Genomic DNA, 20,819 nt, shown 5'->3' with positions numbered 1-20,819 from the left:
AAAGGGAGGGAAATGGGGAGGGCAAGGGGAGATACCAGGAATGAAACTGAGCAAATAAATTATGTTATGTGCATGTACCAATGTGTCACTGTGAATCCCACTATTATGTATAATTATAATGCATCAATTAAAAATTAAGAAAAAATGATCAGTACTTTTTTAAATCTTTTTAGTCATTCCAGCAAGAATTTATTATGCCAGTGACCACATTGTTAAATAAAAATTCTAGGCTTAATTATTACTAATTTTATTTTTTTTAACCTAAAGAATCACTAAAAACCTTCAGCATATGGTTTCTATCCTAAGATCAGTTATTTGGTTGTGTAAATCTGCTTCCTCTTGGCCTGACCTCTAGGGAGCTGTTCCTTATGCAGGCTCAGGAGAAGAGTTAATTGAATCTCTAACCTTGCTCTCCAGGCTTTCATTCCCTACAAAACTTTCTTCGGTTGAGTGACTAGTACATTTTACATTGTTCTGGTAAAATATTAACAGAATCAGCTTCTGAGAGAGCTCACGACTTAAGCTCAAAACTGTGTTCAAATCCTGTCTTCCACTAACCAAATATGTACCCTAGAGTAAGTGATTTAATTTCTCAGGACCTGCTTCTTCAAGGTGGGAGTAATTATGACCTAAATCAAGAGGTTGCTAAAGATGAGGTCGGGTGGCCCATTTTCTGCAACTGGGCACACAGTAAGCATGCAAATATTTGTAGATATCTTTCACCAATAATACCCACATAGTGTTTAACATTCTCCAGGCTCCATGCTAAGTGCTGGGCCTGCAATCCTGAGAAAGACAGAAACAATGCCATCCCTCAGAAGCCTATATTCTAGTAGAGAATGCTATAGAATAAAAGCATACTGATAAAAAGAATTACAAATAATGATGTGTTACTGTGGAAACAAAAAACAAAAGCTGAAATCAAGATTATAAAGAATAAGGAGAGGGTCAAGAAAAGCTTCTAGGCTTTTGTATACTTTTTTTTTTTTTTTTGTACCAGGGATTACTTAACCACTGAGCCACATCCCCAGCCCCTTTTTATTTTTGAGATAGAGTCTTGTTAAATTGCTAAATTGCTTAGGGCCTTGCTTAGTTGCTGAGGCTGGTATTGAACTTGCAATCCTCCTGCCTAAGCCTTGGGAGCCAATGGGATTACAGGTTTGTGCCACTGTGCTTGGCAAGAAGTGTCATTTAAACTCATGACTGAAGGATGACAAGGACCTGGTCATGCAAGTAGCTGGTATTATTTCTAGGTGTGTCTGGGAGGGTGTTTCCAGAAGAAATCAGCTTTTGAATTGGTGAACTGTGTAAGCAAATGAATGTCCCAACGTGGGTGACCACCATCCAATCCACTGAAGGCCTGAATAGAACAAACGGCCACAGGAAGGGTGAATTCCCTCTCTCACTTGAGCTGGGACATCCATTCTCTCCTGTCCTTGGACAGCGAGGTGCTCCTGGTTCTCAGACTTGCAAAGCCAGACCAGGACTTACCACCACCCCTCTCCAGCCTATTCTCAGATCTTTAGACTCAAAGGGAATCAGCTTTCCTGGTTCTCCAAATTCACAGAACAGATTGTAGGACTTCTCAGCCTCCCAAACCACAAGAGCCAATTCCTATAATAAATCTCCTCATATCCATACACATACACACATTTTATATGTATCTGAAGTTCCTCAACTTACTTATTGGGTTACATCCCAATAAACCCATCATAAAATATTGTAAGTTGAAGATGCATTTAATAGAATTGGTAAGACAGAAAGGTCTTACCATCAAACACTTCCAGAGAAGAAAAAAGAGACACATTTACATTTTCATTTTTTAAATAAGCTGAACACTCGTGTCTTGCCATAAATGTTTATTACTATGTGAAGTCTACACTGGGAGGGCAGGAATAGAAGGGTGCCAACTCAGTGTCTGTTGCTGCAGCCCAGATAAGGAATGAGGTGTGGATTAAAGAGATGATAGCAAAACTTGAAAGAAATGGACATATCTGAGAAATATTTTGGGAAATACAATGAAAAGGACTAGCTGATGAATTTGGTGGGGTAGATGAAGGAACAGTGAGGTGAATTGTGATATCACTTCCTATGTAAGGAAAACAAGACTTTGTTTGTTTGGTTGGTTCGGGGTTTTTTTCCGGGGTAGAGGAGATGTTTGTTTTGGGCAACGATGGGGACTCCAACCCAGGGTCCCACATATAGTAAGCAAGTGCTGGCCCACTAAGCTACATCTCCAGTCTAGAAAACAAGACTTTTAAGAAAAAGCTAAAGCTTCATCCTGAATAGGAGGGTAAAGTTTCAGGACATCAAGTGGAGGTATTAAGAGACAAATATCTGAGTTTGGAGCTCAGAGGAGAGGTCTGAACAAGAGGTATGAATTTAGGGATTATTAATATTAAACATTAAAAGGCACAAGAACAGATGAGTCACCTAAGAAAAGAAGGTAGAGGGGCTGGGTTTGTGGCTCATTGGTAGAGCACTTGCCTGGTATGTGTGAGGCACAGGGTTTGACCCTCTGCGCAACATAAAAATAAATAAATAAATAAAGTAATATTGTGTCCATCTACAACATACAGAGAGAGAGAGAGAGAGAGTGATATAGGAGTTCCCATGGATGGAGGTTGAATAGAGAAGAGAGAGTCAGCAAAGTAACATGTAAGTTGAAGATGCATTTAATAGAAATAGTAAAATAGAGGAAGGAGAGGAAGATGGCTACCATGTTCCCCTCATCCTTCAACCAAAGCTAAAATATCACAAGTTTCTCTCACCATTCCTTAAACATTGAGGATTTTATTCCCTCATTGTCCTTTGGTGCCACTGCAGAAAAGATAGTGTCTTGTTTTATGGGGAAGAGAGTGAGTCTTCGGTTTATTTCATTTTTATATTTGTTTAGTTTTCTCTGAAAAGTTATAAAATAAAATTAAAACAAATTATGTTTATGATAGGTTATCTGACCTCCATGGGCACAGAAATTCTAACTTTTAAGAAAACCATTCTTCCAAAGTTAAATGTATTCATTGGGTCTATAATTTTTAATTTTTCACATCTTGCAAAATATCTTGTGATTTTATTTTTTCATTGGGTCTATAATTTTTAAAAATCAGAAACATTGTTTCCCACATATTTTTAAATGACACATAAGATAATAAAGAATAACACATGTCCAATATTTACCCACTTCATGAAGGAAGACTAAGAAAAAAATCTATACAAGGAGAATTCATGTACCACTTTCTCAAGCTTAGACCCACTGATATTACTGTCATTAGAGAGGCCAATCTTATCATGCATGTGAATTCCATTCTACTAAAAGCAAAACTGTTCTTTGGAAACCATTGATTGTTTCAGAGGATTATAACCTGCAAAACTAGAAGAGGATAAAATACTAACAAGGGTAAATAAATAACCAATGTTTATTTGTATCATCAGTAAGCATTAAATACTATATGTAAACTGAGACAAAGTCAATCTCATGGGTTAATCCATAGTGTCAATCAAGAAGTCTATTCAACTAAGGTTAAAAAATTCTTCTAGCAAACAAATTATATTATAAAAATCAGCTACTTGGGACTGGGGTTGTGGCTCAGTGGTAGAGTGCTTGCCTAGCATGTGTGACATACTGGGTTCAATTCTCAGCACCACATACAAATAAAATAAAATAAAATAAAAATTCATCAACAACTAATAAAAATTTTTAAAAATTTAAAAAGTCAGCTACTTTTAAATTTAAAAAATATTAAAAATTAAAAAATTAATTTTTTAATTTGTAAAATTAAAAAAAAATCCTGCTGTCACATACAGCTTTCTTCCACATAATCTTATGCCCATATAGCACTTACCTGTTTGTATTAGAAATAATTTCTATGTCTCTGCTTACCTTGATAGAGCATGAGCTCTCAAAGTCATATCCTTACTCTAGAGATAGGCCAGAACCTTCAAAGACCTCAAAGTAAAGATCCATGATTCACCTCCATTAGAATCACTTGGAGGATGTTTCCAAATGCAGATTCCTGGTCTGATTTACCCAACCTTTGGAATTAATGTAGTATTTGTGTGGATTTCTAATAGCTTTTATAAGGTCTTCAGAATATACCAAGGAGATAATAAATCCAAAAGATGTAACCTAAGAGCTATGCACTGATAGTTCCACTTATTTACTCACACAATTGTTCAGAATCTTCTGCCATGAAATTTGTTAAATGGAGGAATAAAGGAGAAAGCATCACTCTGAGAAGCTTTCATCTTATAACTGAAACCACTTGCTACTATTATATTATAGCAGTACTTATTTTCCCTGAATCTAAGCAAACAATTTGGGGATTTTAAAGTTAGAGACCTTAGAGATTATACCTGACATAAAATAATGTTAAGAAAAAAATATACCAACATACATAATAGGCTGAACAATCACAGCGCTAGTCCTGTCATTTATAAGGGCAATATTAAAAACTCTAAGATTATTAAATCTCAAACCTTTTTTTTCTTCTTGCTTTTTTTCCCACATTTTTATTGGTACATTTTAATTGAACATAATGGTAGAATTTGTTGTTACCTATTCATACATACACAAAATATAACAATATAATTTGGTCATTGTCATTTCCTAGTATTTCCCCTTTCCCCCTTCTCCTCCCTCACCCTGGTCCCCTTCCTCTGATCTTCATCAAATTTTCATGAGATTCATCCCCCATCCTTCTTTTCTTTTTTCCTCTCTACCTTCCACATGAGAGAAAACATACAACCCTTGACCTTTTGAAAAACTCCAAATCTTTTCAATGACAAAAATATTCATCCTTTGTTTCATAAAAAGGTTTTTAAGGGAGCATATTTTAAATATAAGAAATATTACAAAATTACATATAACAAATAATTTATTTTTTGATCAACGCACAACTAAATTTCACATCTATAAGTAGAAATATAATAAACAATATATCCTAGAACAGTATCAAAATAAAATTCACAATTGATTAGTAGATCCCCAAAATCCAATCTCAAAAACATTAAGTACATGTTATGATTTTTACAAATGAGAAAAACCTTTTAAAAAAAATAGAATATTCTACCTATATTTTTGTATGGCACAAATGATTCAAAATATTAAATGTTAAATCAAACCAACAAATTTCTTCTTTTTTGTTACTGCTTCAAAAATATTTATAGCTATACTTAAGTCTTATAGAGACTTACTATCTCTGATTGAAATAAGAATGTCATATTTACCTTCCACCCTTCTAGCAGATAATAACCAGGAATCATTTCTTGAAACTAAGTTTTCACTTAATAATACAGGCTATACCACTTTATATAGTTCACAAATTAAGAAACATTTTATAATCGTGATATATATAAGGACTTGTAACTACTTTGTTATCTCCTTTAATCTTTTTCAAGAAAATAATTGTGTATTTTAAACAGGGCACTAGTACTTGGGACTGTAAGTCGAATATTATCACCTCTCTCTTTACTCACTAATAGCTTTGGTAAAACACTTAACCTGCCTTCTAACCTAGTACCTCCACCAGAGTAATAGCAATACTCTAATCTATTTGGTATCTATTTTTAGATGCATCAGAGAGTGAAAAAGCCATTATATGATCAATCTCTTACATCTTTGGTGGATAACTATGCTCTATTTAGAAGGGCCATTATGTTGAAAACTCCATTTTGCAGATGAAATTCATTTAGCAAATATGCTAATTCTAGATAGGCAATGATAACCACAGGAGACCAGGAAGATGAGCAATAACATGGGCTCATGAAGTATACTTTCCTTGAAAAAATGTCTATTTGCTCAAATTAGAGAGGGAACATTGTAAATTGTACATCATTTGGGAAGACTTTTATCTCTTTTTCATTTTCAGTCACATTATAATATTGGATATAGCAGCTCCAGAAGTTAACAGATTATTGCTTTTATAATTGAATTCGTAAAGTTTCACGTCATGAAATTATATAATTACGTTCTGAAACATCACAGAAGCTCAAAATATATCTATTTGTAATCATCATAATGTGTACATCTGATCAGGACCCAGCTATGTTCAAGGCCCGGTTCAATCATCATCCATATTTTCTGCCACAATCAAAGAAAACACATTGTGTGCTCTTAGTGGCCACTAAGAGAAGATGCTGTCTTGCAATGAGAGGAAATCATGAACAAATAAAATAACCATCCTTCATTGGGAAAAAAAAAACTGCAGAGAAAATGAGAGTCCTGAAAATGTCTAGTGGCACTAATTAAATGAATGTTTCAAAACAATGATTTGCCCCATAGTAGCACCAGCAGCAGAGTAGCCCACAATTATGTGACTGCACTAAAAATAAAGTCTACTCCTTTTTCTGCACAGTGAGTTGCAAAAAGTTCACAAATAGATGTATTTTCAGGTATGGGAACAAAATGACATAAAAGATGACCTTGTTATCAATAGATGTTAGAGTTAAGAACATTTCAAGGAAAAACCCATTAGTATACAAAGCACTTGAGCCCAGCTGAAGTCCTCAAAAAGAACAATATCCCTTTGAACAGGGACAAGAATAACCAAGCTGTACATGGATGTACCTTACATCAAAGTTCTAGAAAGATCATTGCTAAGAATACATCCCATAAACCACAGCGTCAAGTTTCAGTCTTCATGCATGCCCAGAAAAGGAGAAACTGTCATCCATCAATAATAAACAATAAATCAGTGGAGCATGGTGCCATGTGCCTGTAAGTCTCAGCTATTCAGAGACAGTAGGATTGCTTGGAAACCACAAGTACAAGATCAGCTTGCACAATGCAGCAAGACCTGTCTCAAAAAATATATATATATATCTTTTTGAAAAATAATGATAAAACAATGAATCATTTCAAATCTAACATATAGTTCCAAGAAATTTGTTGGAGGGGGTGGGGGTTTGCTGGGGATTGAACCCAGGGCCTTGTGCATGTGAGGCAAGCACTCTTTACCAACTGAGCTATATTCTCAGCCCAAAAAATTATATTTTTGTTGTTTAAAATGTTTCTATGGGTCTCCTAAATCATATAACAACTTTCCTATTCCTAAAAATATCAGCTTTTTTTGTATAAGATAAGTGGTATTAAGACATAATAGTGCCAGGCGCAGTGGCACATGTCTATAATCCCAGCAGCTTGGGAGGCTGAGGCAAGAGGATTTCGAGTTCAAAGCCAGCCTCAGCAAAAGCAAGGCACAAAGCAACTCAGTGAGACCCTGTCTCTAAATAAAATACAAAACAGGGCTGGGGATATGGCTCAGTGGTCAAGTGCCCCTGAGTTCAATCCCTGTTATTAAAAAAAAAAAAAAAAAGACAATAATAGGTACTTTGGGAACCTCCAAAAGAAACCCATTAAATGAGTACTGACAGATTGCAGACTGAGCTGGATCCTATCTTAAAGGCAAGAACAATAAAACAATCCATATTCTTTAAGGTACTTTGGTTACATACTAATGGCTAAAACAGCTCTGTGCCCATTTCAGATTAATATTAGCTTCACAGCATTAACATCACATGACAGGGGAGTAGATGGCAGCAAAAGAAACCTTTTACCAGAGGACAACAGAGTTATCTAAGCAAAAACTCAGCATGAAAAGAGCACTACTCCTGATTTCCTAGAATGCCTCCCTCACAAGGGATTATTTCTGATTCCTGGGACAGTGCACAGCAGTTCTCATTGAACACTTAGAAGCACACTTGGTCACACCATGCTCTGCCTTATTAAATGATCTATGTTGAAACCACTCATTTTCATTTCCTTTACATCAATAAATGCCAAAAAAAGAGTGATAAGACTGTCATTTACCCTCAATTTCCTAAATAATGTAAGGGTTAGAGGGAGTGTGTAAGAACTCCAAAATAATAGGCTAATACATTCCCTAGTTCCCCTTTCTCCTTTATTTCTACTAGGAGGAAACCTATTTCAGATAATATCTCCTCTAAAGTTTAGGAGGCTGAAAAGGATTGCTGCTTAACCCCTCCCAAAAAAATATTCTCAAACATAGTGATTTTCTGAGTAAATACTTTTCAAAAGGAAAGTGCTACATAGAATATAAAACCTTCCCTGGAGTGCTCATAAAGAGTAACATAAAAGTAGTTATAAGTGGAAAAAAGAAATAATATTCTAAGAACTGCAAAAAAAAAATCAAATACAAGTGATTCTACCCTCCCTGCCTCTTACACCCATGCAAATGTATACACACAACAGACTCAACTACAAGTTTTAAGAGCAACTACAAAAAAGCAAAAAGGAAAATGAATCTTTGTTTCACAAAGAGAGAAAGTATGTCATAGAAAATAGCAGACCAAAGAAATCTTCCTTCACTTACTCAGTGAGCCAAAAACAATGCTTCTAGACCTATGGTAGGCATAATTCACATTTCATTTTCAGAAAACATTCTATTCAAACTAGCATAACAGAATGAAGATGTTCTGAGGTAATTATACTCCTATCCTAATTATCATTACATTAAGATTTTGCAAAACAAAATCTACAAAGCTGTTGCAATCAAGTTCTTAATGCGGAAAACTAAACATGATATTAATGGGGAGAAAAAAAAGTTTATGTAAAAATACTCCTTAAATATTTCTTTTAAAAACTTCCAAATGAATATTAAAATCAGTCATATCAAGTAACTTATACAAACTATAAAAACAATTGCAATAAAGAGTATTGAGAAATCAAAATTACCAATTGTATTTCAGACTTGATTCCATACACATAAAACTAAACCAGAGTTCATGAAGATGTCTAAAAGAATTCTTATACAGATTTTTTTTTAAGAACAATAGTTCATTTCTTCAGAGATAGATCATCCACATCAAAATCCTCCTTGTTTAGCATCACCAATGGCTCCCCAAACATCAAAGACAAATTCATCTGGGAATGCAAAGTCTCCAAGAGTTTCATCAAGTGCCGTGGCAAATTCATCTGGATTATTTTTGTCCTTTCCAGCTTCAAACATTGTGGTGGCTGTCAAAGACAATTAAGGATAAATGAGATAGCATCATAGGACTGAGAAAAATTATCCCAGGAAGTGCTTTCCAAATGTAGCATGCATACATATCATATATTCCTAGGCAAATTAAAACATGAGGATACCCATTTTCACTTCTCAAGGTAGCAAAGACATTTTTTTCAACAATCTGTCTACTACACCAGTTTGGCAGCTGTCACCCACCGACCTCTCTCCTACCTTGAAGCTAATTGTTTGGGAACCTCCAGCATTCCTATGTGCAGAACAAGATATTCTGAAAGAAAACCTTGTAGTACACCCCTTCCCAGCCTCCCAAGAGTCATTAACTATCTAAGATGTAACAAAAAGAATACAGTATCACATGTGTGGTACTCCTGCCAAAGAAGTGCAGCCTGAATGTAATTATGGGGAAAAAAGATTGGACAAAACAAGATGGAGAAAGTTATTCTACAAAATAACTTGCTTTTACCCTCCAAAGTATCAAGGTCATGACAATCAAATAAATAAGGGATAACTATTCAAGTTGACTCAGCATGGTATGTAAACGCAACATATTATTTTTTAACACACTCTTTTGCTATCATACCTATAAAGAACTTGATGAAACATGAATAGGAATAAATATTGGATGGCAATAATGTCTCATCATTATTTTCATTATTTGGTTGATTATATTCTGGTTCAATAGGGGAACACCTTTGTTATAGGAAATACACAAAACTTATTGGGGGACAATGGGATATCAGTAAGGTAACTTATTCTCAAATGGTTCAAGACAAAAATGTCTTTGCACTTCACATGTAACTCTTCGTAAGTTTGGGATAGTTTCCATTAAAGGGGAAAAAAACAGTAATAAAGAAGAGGAATTGAATCTTTTCTCTTAATTGTGATCACCCTCCTTCACCTCTCAACCATGACCCAAAGTGCTCTTGATTGATCATTAACCAGAAGTACTTCAAAAAGGAGGGAGGTCCTCGGCTATAGTGAACTGCTCCAGCCACAGATCCTGCCAAGTTACTCAGACTCTTCTGAAGCTCCCAAGTTTACTAAAACTTTTCCTATTTTTAAAGCATATGGCAAGATTAGGCAGGAGGTATTAAAACCAATATTCCAAAATACTGGTTTGACTTTATAAATTTGAATATTGAAAAACAATTTGGAAACAAGTGACAAAATCCTCAAAAATGTCATATCCATTAATCTACATAACATTTCCACCCTTGGGAATCTATACTTTAAAAATAAAATCTTGGGTTGGATTTGGAGCTCAGAGGAAGTATGCATGCAGCATACCGAAAGCCCTGAGTCCAACCCCCAGTAACAAAAAAAATAAAATAAAATAAGAAAAAAATAGAAAATAATTTAGCATAAAGGTATAATTAAGTATCAAATAAATCTAAAATGTAGAAGTAATAAGTAATCTCTACTTCAATGAAATGTATGGGTGAAATACTTGATGAAATATTTTGAAATAATTTTAATGTTTATGAACAATTTGTAATCCCTTGGGGAAATATTCTCTCTTAGTATTTACTGAAAAAAGAAGTTATATACATTTTACATTATAATCACAACTACATTTTTACAAAAATCTATACATGGAATAGATAAGTAGAAATAATAAACTAGGGGCTGGGAATGTGGCTCAGTAGTACAACATGTGCCTAGCACATGTGAGGCCCTGGGTTGGATCCTCAGCACCACATAAAATAAATAAAACAAAGGTATTGTGTCCAACTATAACTAAAATAAATAAGTAAATAAATATTTTTAAAAATAAATAATAAACTAATTATAGTAAAACAAAAATGTGAGGATGGGGGATATAGCTCATTGGTAAAGTGCTTGCCTTGCATGCACAAGGCCCTGGGTTCAATCCCCAGCACCATCAAAACAAAAAACAAAAAAAACAATTGTGTGTGTATGCATTATTAGAGGTGGAACCCAGAACCTTGTGCAGCAAGGCAAGTACTCTACCACTGAACTACACTCCAAGCCTTTTAGTAAAAGAAAATTTTCCACTGGTACTGAGGATCGAACCCATAGCATCACACACACTGGACCAACACTCTACCACTGAGCTTTAATCCCTTTAGTAAAATATTAATGGCGGAATCTAGATGACAAATGGAGAAGAATTCACTAAAACATCTTTCAACTATGCTTTATGTTTTAAAACTACAATAGTAGAATATTGGGAGAAACCTCTATGCAGACAATGAATAAAAACTTTTTAAAACATAGTACAGAAATTCAAATAGGAGAGGAAAAAAATTTCTCATGAGTACTAAGTAGCTGTACTTGGGAAATTATTTTCTAAACCATTAAGGAATCCCTAATATCTATAACCGGTGCTTTATCTCTTTCAACAGGAAGTCTTAGTACTATGTTCAAGAAAAGATAAAAGCTCCCTCAAAAAAGAAACCAAATGCTCAGAAAAGTGTACTCCATCCATATTCCCCACAATCCTGGAGGTTCCATCTGCGTCTCTCTCCTCCTTAGATGTCCTGCCTTGGTGAACTGATCTGCAATCCCTGTGTAAACAAGACCTTGCTGCAGAGAAGCCCCAGACCTTTGCTTCCACCCCCAACTTCTCCTGAGTCCCACCCTCCCATGTCTGAATAAGTGGTGAGCAATCCTTCCTATGTGTGCCATTAGCATCTCAAGCAGCAGATCCAGAAACCAAACATCATCTACCCCTTCAGAAACGGCTACCCTTTCTCCTGTTTCCACCATTGTCCTCAGTATGGTAAGCTCTCTCTTGTTATCTTCCTCTTCTCCCAGTCCTTCAGCCTGTGAACCAATACTGCCTCTCCTTTGTTCTACCTTTGTAATTGCTCTATCTGATCCTTTCCATTTCATTCCCACTGCCATCATGCCATTTACTTCATCTCTAAGTCTTGTCATCAGCCCATTCCACATGGGCACATTAAACTCTTCTTCCTAAAGCACAGCTCTGATTCCATAGATAATAGAACAAAAGGACAAGGAAGCTCTGTTCCACCTCTTGTCTTTCTCATCCCCATATATAAAAATATTCCTTGTGTCACCAACTTCTTCAAAACTCTAAACCCTAGTTTGTCATTCTGATCTGAAGCACCTCTGGATCCCAAATGACCCTACTCCTCTACACTAATGCTATGCCCTCAAAAATATGATTACTCAAAATGCTATTTTTAATCCTTCTGTCTTTGCCTTGGATAATCTCCTAGTCACCAGCTCCACCATCAAAATCCTTTCCCTCCTTGAAGGCCCTCTCCTCGATGAAACTCTTTGTCCACAAATGGAAGTCATATCTGAATTCTCTAAACCCTTCTGCAGGCATTTTTCATACTAAAGGTGCAAACAATCTAACTACAATCTTGATAAAATACAGATTCTGCTTCAATAGTTTTGCAGTTATGCCTGAGATTTTTCCCTTTCAACAACTCCCAGGTGGTATTTATCCCCAAGCAATACTGAAGTAATAAGATCTTACAGTACAAATTCATAACAACAGAATTATAGAAACAGCCTACATGCTAGTTGTCAGCGGATGAACAGATAAAGAAAATTGGTGTATATATTCACAGTGGAATATTATTCATCCATAAAGAAGAATGAAATCATACCATTTGCAGAAAAATAGATGAAACTGGAGATTATAATGTTAAGTGAAATAAACCAGACTCAGAAAGACAGTATTGCAGGTCTTCCCTCATATGTGGAATATAGGGTTGGGTGTGTTGACTGTGAAAGTAGAATGGACAATGTTAGAAAAGAGGAAAGGAACTAGGGAAGGAAAAGGAAAGGGTAAGAGAAGGTACTGGATTAGTAGATATTATATGCATGTATGAATATGCCACAGTGAAACCCATTATTTTGTATAGTTGAAATGCATTAAAAATAACATTAATAAAAGATCTTATAGTGCATATTCAACATTGCTCAAGTCTTAAAATCTACACTGATCTTATTTTTATGTATTGTTTTCTATCCTACTAAGGAATAAAATTTCCAGTAGATCTTGATTAGCTTACTCAGTTTTTCATGCCCACAGGAACTAGTTCAGTGTCTTACATGTAGCAAATACTGGTGGATGGGTAGAGACAAAGGAGGTTTTGTAATTAAACTTAAATATTGTGCATATTGGGGGTTGGGGTTGTGGCTCAATGGTAGAGTGTTCACCTAGCATGCATGAGGCACTGGGTTCAATCCTTAGAACCACATAAAAATAAAATAAAGATATTGCATCCACCTAAAAATTAAAAAATAAATATTTTTTAAAATACTGTGCAAGTTGGCACAGCTAGCATGCTTAGAGGAAGTGAAGCCCAAAACTCTGGACCCATAGCTAAGATGTGAAAGAAGAGCAGCCAAAACATAAATGTTAAGTATAACTGAAATAAGACTCAAGTTCGGAATTTTGCTTAATCTACCTTTTAACTATTTCTTATAGGTCCGACAAATAGCATTTACTGAGTCAATTGCCTAAAAACTTAAGAGTAAAATATATGGAAGAAGAAATCTAGTTGAAAAAGAAATAAAATGCACACAGACAAAAGACATAAGAAAATGTATAGACTATTCAGAAGCAGAAACAACAGTATAGATGATGATTTTAAGGGTTGGAATAATCCATGTAGGCATTCACTGATGGACTTGGAATCAATCAATCAATCTATCTATCTATCTATCTCCCTCCCTCCATTAATACACACACACACACACACACACACACACACACACACACACACACAACTGTAAAGAGGGAAAAACCCTTGGCCCATTTGGTACATTGTTTTTTTATACCTCCAGGAACTCAGCAGTATTGTCTAGTGCACTGAGCTCAGGAATGTGCTGTGGACCTGGCCTGCTTTAACTTACAGAATCGCTGCTTTTGTTTCCTAATTATAAAATGAGAAAAAATACTGCTTCAAGATGTCCATACTACATCTTTGCGGCAAAATGTATAATCTCACTCATGCACTCATTCTGACATAGAAGAAAAATGGAGGAAAACCCCCACATCCAATGCAGTCCCACAGTTTCTCATACCTCCAGATATGCAGTCCTGTATTTTCTAACTCCACCCCTCTATTGTTATTGCTACTAATAATTATTAGTGATAATTGCTGAGAATGATAATAGTTGCATATGTTATTTATGATGTAACAGGAATTTTATAAACATTATTTAATTTGATGACTTAGCAATCCTATGAGTTTGTTTTTATTGTGCCCTTTTTACAGATATGAAAATCAAAGCTTAATAATTTGCCCAAAGGTTAAAGCTTCAAAGTAATGAAATCAGAATTCATACTCCCTGTGAATTCTGTACTTTTGTGCCTCTCAACATTTTTCAGTATTTACTTTGAGAGAGGTACTATAGAAGTGGCAAAAAAATACTAATTAGGCAGCTTCATAATTGTGCTAGAAATACTGTAATTGAAAACTGCACTTGAACATGTTATAAATTTTTGCTAATATATAAACATAATGTTTAAACATCCTTATAGGAGAAATGAATGTTATAATTTTATCCTTTTTGATAAAAGATTACAGCTCTGCTTTAAGAGAAAATCCAGCTGGGCATGGTGGCACGCGCCTATAATGCCAGCAACTCAGGAGGCTGAGGCAGGAGAATTGTAAGTTTAAGGCCAGCCTCAGCAACTTAACAAGGCCCTAAGCAACTTAGTGATAGACCCTGTCTCAAAATTAAAAATTTTACAAAGGCTTGGGATGTGACTTAGTGATTAAGTGTCCCTGGGTTCAATCCTCAGTACCAAAAGACAGAGAGAGAGAGACAGAGAGAGAGAGAGAGAGAGAGAGAGAGAGAGAGAGAGAGAGAGGCCAAAAAAAAACTTCAGCACAATGAAAAAGTTTTCTTATATATTAATACACTGTATAGCTTATATAATACATTAACATAAGACAGTACTGAAATGATTTTTATCTGTTAACTGAAATAGATCTGCAATATATCGTAGTATAATACTTGAATACAGTTTGGCAAAAAAAAATTCCACTGAAAGTAGCTTTTATACCACACATAGCAGCTAAGTGCTGACCTCTCATGGCCATTCTGAAAATATCTTATATCATCACCACCCCTGAACTTTCATTTTACTATTAATGACAAATCTAGTTTGATGACATAGGCCAATATAGTTTTCATTAAGTTTTTAAATATTTAAACATAATTATTAGATATTTTTAAATTACTCCATGGCTTAAAATCTTAGTAGCAAAGTCCTAGAATTAAATCTTAGTTCTAACTTGTTAGTTAATTTAGGGCAAGTTGCAGAACTTCTCTGAATCTCAGCATTCAAACCTACAAAAAGGCAAACAGCAGTACTTAGATAAAGATTAGTCATCACTGTTAACTTGACCATAAAATCTGTAACTGTATCTCACTCCATGGAAGGTCTTCAACATTTATACTCCTTAAGACTTTTCATAAGTATCAACCATTTAAAACAATTCGCATGAGTTAAACACCAAAAACATAGCCAATATAGAATATATTCTTTTTTTCTTTTAAAAAAACAAGCTTTATTGAGATATAATTCACACACTGTATAATTCAACCATTTAAAGGGTGAAATCTGAAGCTGGGGGTGTCACTCGGTGGTAGGGTACTTTCCTAGCATGGGCAAAGCCCTGGCTTCAACCCCCAACATCAAAAGAAAGGGAAGAAGGAGAAGGGGGAGGAAGAGAAGGGAAAGAAGAAGAGGAAGAGGGGGAAAAAACTTATATGATACAATTTCCCATTAAGTTAGGTCAATTTAGATAAAACCTCATAGACTCAAAATCTTCTAGGACCTTTTTTTGTTGTTGCAACTGGTTGGTTGAAAAATCACAGTTCACACCTTAACTTTACAACCAAATAAAGCACATTCATCTTCAGAGTTAACTTCCTACAAAAATTCATTTGAATTCATTTCTATTTTCAAATAATAAATATACCCTAATTACTTTTTCTTTTTAAGGACAGTGTTTTCAATCACTTTATTATTATGCTATTTTTTAAAAAAAATTTTTTAACTTACATAATTCCAGAATAATGTGATATCAATGTAATTTGCATTAAGAAATAACATTTCTGAAAGTCAAGAAATACTAGGAATACATAGAAGTAAATATATTCATTAATCTGTTAAATAAGTCTCACATTTGTGATTTATATTTCATGCTAATAATATCTGAATAGTAGAAAGCCCTAATTTAAAACATTCTTCAAATAATTATTTTCCTAACACTTTTCCTTCCTAAGTGACTGATCACATTGCTAATCATTATAATGATAATGTGTCATAGTAACTGGAGGAATTTGCTACAGATGATTAATTATCCTTACAAAGAGATTGCTAATTTATTTACCAAAGAGATTACTAATTTATTTACAAGGAATTTGTGAGGGATGTTTAGTGCCCTGTGTGAACTTCTAGAATTGTGAGTTTTGTATTTTTCTTCAAGGATCAAGAAACTAGCATGAGTGTTTTTCAGTTACAGACTTCATTTATATATCCTACTATAGAAATTTTTAAAGTTTGGACAGGCAAGAAAAAATAAGTATAAAATCTGTAAATAAAATGGACCTTGGTTTGGACTGAGTTCTTTGCACTAGGCCCAACAGATGAAACCAAAACGGGATCACTCATGCTGAAGCCCCATACCGACAAGCCAAAACTAAATTATTCATCTCATCTTCCAAGAAATCACGGTGAGAAATAATAGCCAAATCCTAAAACAAGCCAGTTTTTGCTGGTATGACAAGGAAGTCCCCTGATATAGCCTTTATGAGGCAAGTAAACTTGGAATGACCACTTGTATTTGTTGTTTTGCTTTCTTCAGCCCTTTCCTGTCTATGAAGCCAGTCTCCTCTGTTCAGCTCATTAAAACATTCTTCCTTCTATTTTATAAAATAAGATGCTACCCAATTTTCAATTCTAGAACTGCAAATAAAAACCAATTAAGACTTGAAAGTACATTTGTTTTCATTTTGTCTTTTGACAATTCTATAAGAAAAATTTAAAATAAGTGGAAATTGAATAGATAAGGATGAATGAACTTCAAATTCTCTACCTGGTAGCAGGTAAACAAAATAGGCAAGTCCTTGACTTTAGAAAATGTATTCAGCACCTGATTCAAATGCACACACGCATCAGTGCATGCAGGCACAAACTGTACCCTGCAACCACAAGGAAAGAACCAGGCCTTTCTCAATCTTGACCCTTGTATTTCAGGATACTCTCAGCTCCAGAGATAGAGCATTTGGCCCAGAACTAACCATCCCCTGTTCTCAGGGACTGCCAACCCAAGACAATCTTTGGCATTTTGTTCCAATGACTTGCCCCTCCATCTTTCCCATTGTGCTTGATGCTAAGAGGATGGGGAGAGTGGAGCTGTTGCAATCATTTTGGTTTCATGAGGGACAGCCTGATGCTTCCAGGGGATACCATAGGGACACGGAATGAAGCCAGAATTGCCAGAAGAGAAAATATATTCTTTTTTTTAATATTTATTTTTTTTAGTTGTAGTTGGACACGATACCTTTATTTTCTTTATATGTGGTGCTGAGGATTGAACCCGGGGCCCCGCACGTGCTAGGCAAGCGCTCTATGGCTAAGCCACAACCCCAGCCCCAAAAAAACATATTCTGATGACACCGTTATAACTCTGGATCTAGCCATTCTTGAAAGCTATCTCTTAACTTTTCAGTTGTAAGAATCTAAAACTTCTCCCTTTTGTTCCTCAAGACAGAGTTAGGGGTTTTATTTGGTTTGGTTTGGCTTCATTTTTGTTTGTAGTTATTTGCAACTGATAGGATTTTAACTGACAAATCATGACCTTGACATCTTAATAATGACCTAATAAACACAGAGAAATCCAACTGCTCAAATGCTTATCAGTCATGTGTCAAGTGTCTGTCTTCTTTTTGTTTTTTAATGTTGCTTCACATATGCCAGTCAAGTGCTCTGCCATTGAGCCACATCCCCAACCCCTTCTCTTTATTTCTGATTAATTGTTCAGAGGGTTTAAGGAACCTCATTAAACTGTACACAACTTTAATATCATAATATACAATTGTATCAATGTACATATGGAAAAATCAGCTAATAAAACCATTTATTTGAATCACAAAATTATTTTCATAGATATTTTTATTCATAAAATAACAGGCAATATCATTCACAATATATAGGTTAAGAATTACCAGAGGCAGGGCAATCACAAGTTTATGAAAAAAAAAACTTTTTTAAGGGGCTGGGCTGGAGATATAGCTCAGTGACAGAGCATCACTGGGTTTAATCCCTAAAAACACACCCAAAAAAAGAAAAAAGAAACCTAAAATTTTTAAAAGTTGACTTATCTTTATACTCATTATTCTTTTCATGATTCTACAAATACTTTTTAATCTTGAAAGGCACAATTGGATATATAAATAAGACATAAATAAGCACTAGATTTCATCAAATTAGAAGATAGGAGACTTCTGAAGATAGCATATTCTTAGAGCAGAGAGAAGCAGTGAGAAGGATCCTCAGACTGAGCAAAGCCAGCACCAAAGTCCCATTGCTGTTGCCACCTTTTCCAAGAGAAAGGCTGAAGGGATGGAGAGATAAAGCCAAGATAATGGGAAATCCAGAAAAGATCCACAAGGTTGTCTGTTAAACCTGCTCCTCCAAAGCCAGAGACCAAGCCTAAAAATACTCTGCAAAGAAGAGAGAGAAGATGCCCAGATGGAAAAAAGGAAAAGCTGATGCTGGCAAGGTTGGGAACAAGCCTGCAGAAAATGGAGCTGCCAAGCAAACCAGGCACAGAAAGCTGGAGGTGCTGCCATGCCAAGAGAAGGGTCTGCATTGTTCCTAGCTGTGTGTTTCTGGTGACTATGCAGTTTGAAATACAATTTCTTATCAAGGTTTATTTTTAAAAAGCATATTCTTACCTAAATCAATATCTCGAATTCCCATGTACAGTTCAAGAAGATCATCAACCTTTTCGATTGCCTTTGCTTTGGTTTCAGAGGGCTTTATCAAAAACGAGAGAAATAAGACATTATATTTTTATAATGAAATATCTTGATTGTCAGGGGAAAATTTGATGTGAAGTCAACTCATGGTGATGTTCTTCAGCTTATTTTAGTGAAAATATCTCAAGAATGTGCTCTGTAACTAAATATAAATCAACACAGTAAATATTTGCTTTTAGTGTTAGCTTTAAATGTTATGGATTCAAAAAAGAAAAGCTGGGAACACAGTTCCAAAGTAGCTTACTATCTAGATGGGGAGATCAAAGTAAAAATAAATGACTATGTAACAATTATAAAGGACATAAATGGTACAAAGGCACTATGGGGAGGAAGCAAATTTATCTAAGAGATATGGAAGACTTCAGAAAGAAGGTGACTTCAGAATTATGCTGTCCAAGTTGGACAAGAAGAGGGGCACTTGAAGCAGAAGGCAAAAGATATGCATAGTCTACGTGAGGTTGTAGGCTTTGCATACTACAGAACTGTGAGAAGCCCTGTGTCACTGGAGAACACAACAACAGCATGATTCGACCTTAAGGGGTCCTTTGTGCACTAAAAGGACTTTGGTCTTTATTGTCTAAACCAGGGTCTCCAAACTCTTGATGGCTCACCCCAACAGTAAAATACTTCTAAACTTCTACTGTTTTTACTTACTTTTTATTTAATTGTATTGTGCATATTTTTATTAATTACATATACATATTACCATATTAATATATCATACACATTATAAAAACACCAAAAAAGAAAATTTTATAAGAATGAGATACTTATGAGATAATGTTCTTAACATAGTTTGCGTTTTATGAACTAATGACACCGATTTTGTTCTTCCTAAAACTGTTAAAATTTTCAGTAAAAAGCATGATTATTTTTAAAATTCTTTTAAAATATTTGGTAAGTCTTATTTATTACATGTTCAGACTATTCTTGGTTTTCTTCACACCTGAAAAGAAATGGCCCAAAGACATTTAATACTCAACTACAGGTCCAAATGTAGATTTCACCATTAGTCAGATTTTCAGAATTTCACATTATTTTCAATATTGTTATAAGTATTTGTTGCTTTGTATTTTCAAAATTTATTAAAGTTATGTATTTTATAGCAAATAAAAATTTATGTTTATCTCCTTAAGGAGATCAACAGTACAATGTTTTATTTTTTTTTTTTCCTTCTGGCTGTATATGTTAGGTAAGCACTCTAACACTGAGCTACAACCCAGGCCCCATACATTTTTATTTACAAGCACTAAGCTTAAAAACAGTAACAGACCTAATATATTGCTAATGCCTTCATTATAGTGTATTATTTTTGAATTATCTGTGTAAAGCATCAGGATATACAAAGTAACTCAGGCATTAACATTTGTATCTATCTACACAGCCTCACTCTAAGTTGCCATAACAAGTATCAGTACTCTGCCACACACAACAGTTTGCCACTCTAACTCCTGCATAGCTCTTGATCTATCACCTCTTGTCTGGCCACACTGTTTGCCTGAGTCTATTCCTCATCTTTTCTTATGCACAGAAGCTTCCTTTTACCCCCCTTGCCATCACCCTCTCAAATCCATCCTGCTTAACAATCCATCCCCTCAAACCAAGGGATTTTTCTCTAACACAAAACTGACTGCATTGCTCCCCAGTTCTCATAAGCCCTCTTGCATCCAGACTCCAGCCAATTCCTCCAGCCTCATCACCCTCATTCCCCACCAGGTACTTCCAGTACCCACACTTCTATCTCAGGAACAGCTTACCAGCTCTCCAAGCCCATCATTGTGTCATGTCTAAGATAGGCTTCTCCCCATCTTGCATGAACTTCATCAT

General features: G+C 35.1%; 1 protein-coding gene across 1 annotated transcript in view; it reads right to left on the bottom strand.

Annotated features, from left to right (window-relative positions):
- Positions 1–4,856: 4,856 nt before the first annotated feature.
- Positions 4,857–20,819, bottom strand: part of Gipc2 (GIPC PDZ domain containing family member 2) — an 84,406-nt gene continuing 68,443 nt past the window's right edge. Inside the window, exons 5-6 of the mRNA XM_027935238.2 lie at positions 18,909–18,990; positions 4,857–8,974 (exon numbers count right to left, since the gene is read on the bottom strand). Coding sequence (XP_027791039.2) covers positions 8,823–8,974; positions 18,909–18,990 — 234 coding nt within the window. The 3' untranslated portion in view covers positions 4,857–8,822. The remainder of the gene's footprint in view (positions 8,975–18,908; positions 18,991–20,819) is intronic.

The sequence above is a fragment of the Marmota flaviventris genome, chromosome 10 (genome assembly GCF_047511675.1).
Source record: "Marmota flaviventris isolate mMarFla1 chromosome 10, mMarFla1.hap1, whole genome shotgun sequence".
NCBI lineage: Eukaryota > Metazoa > Chordata > Mammalia > Rodentia > Sciuridae > Marmota > Marmota flaviventris.
This window is presented reverse-complemented; position numbering and strand designations above follow the sequence as displayed.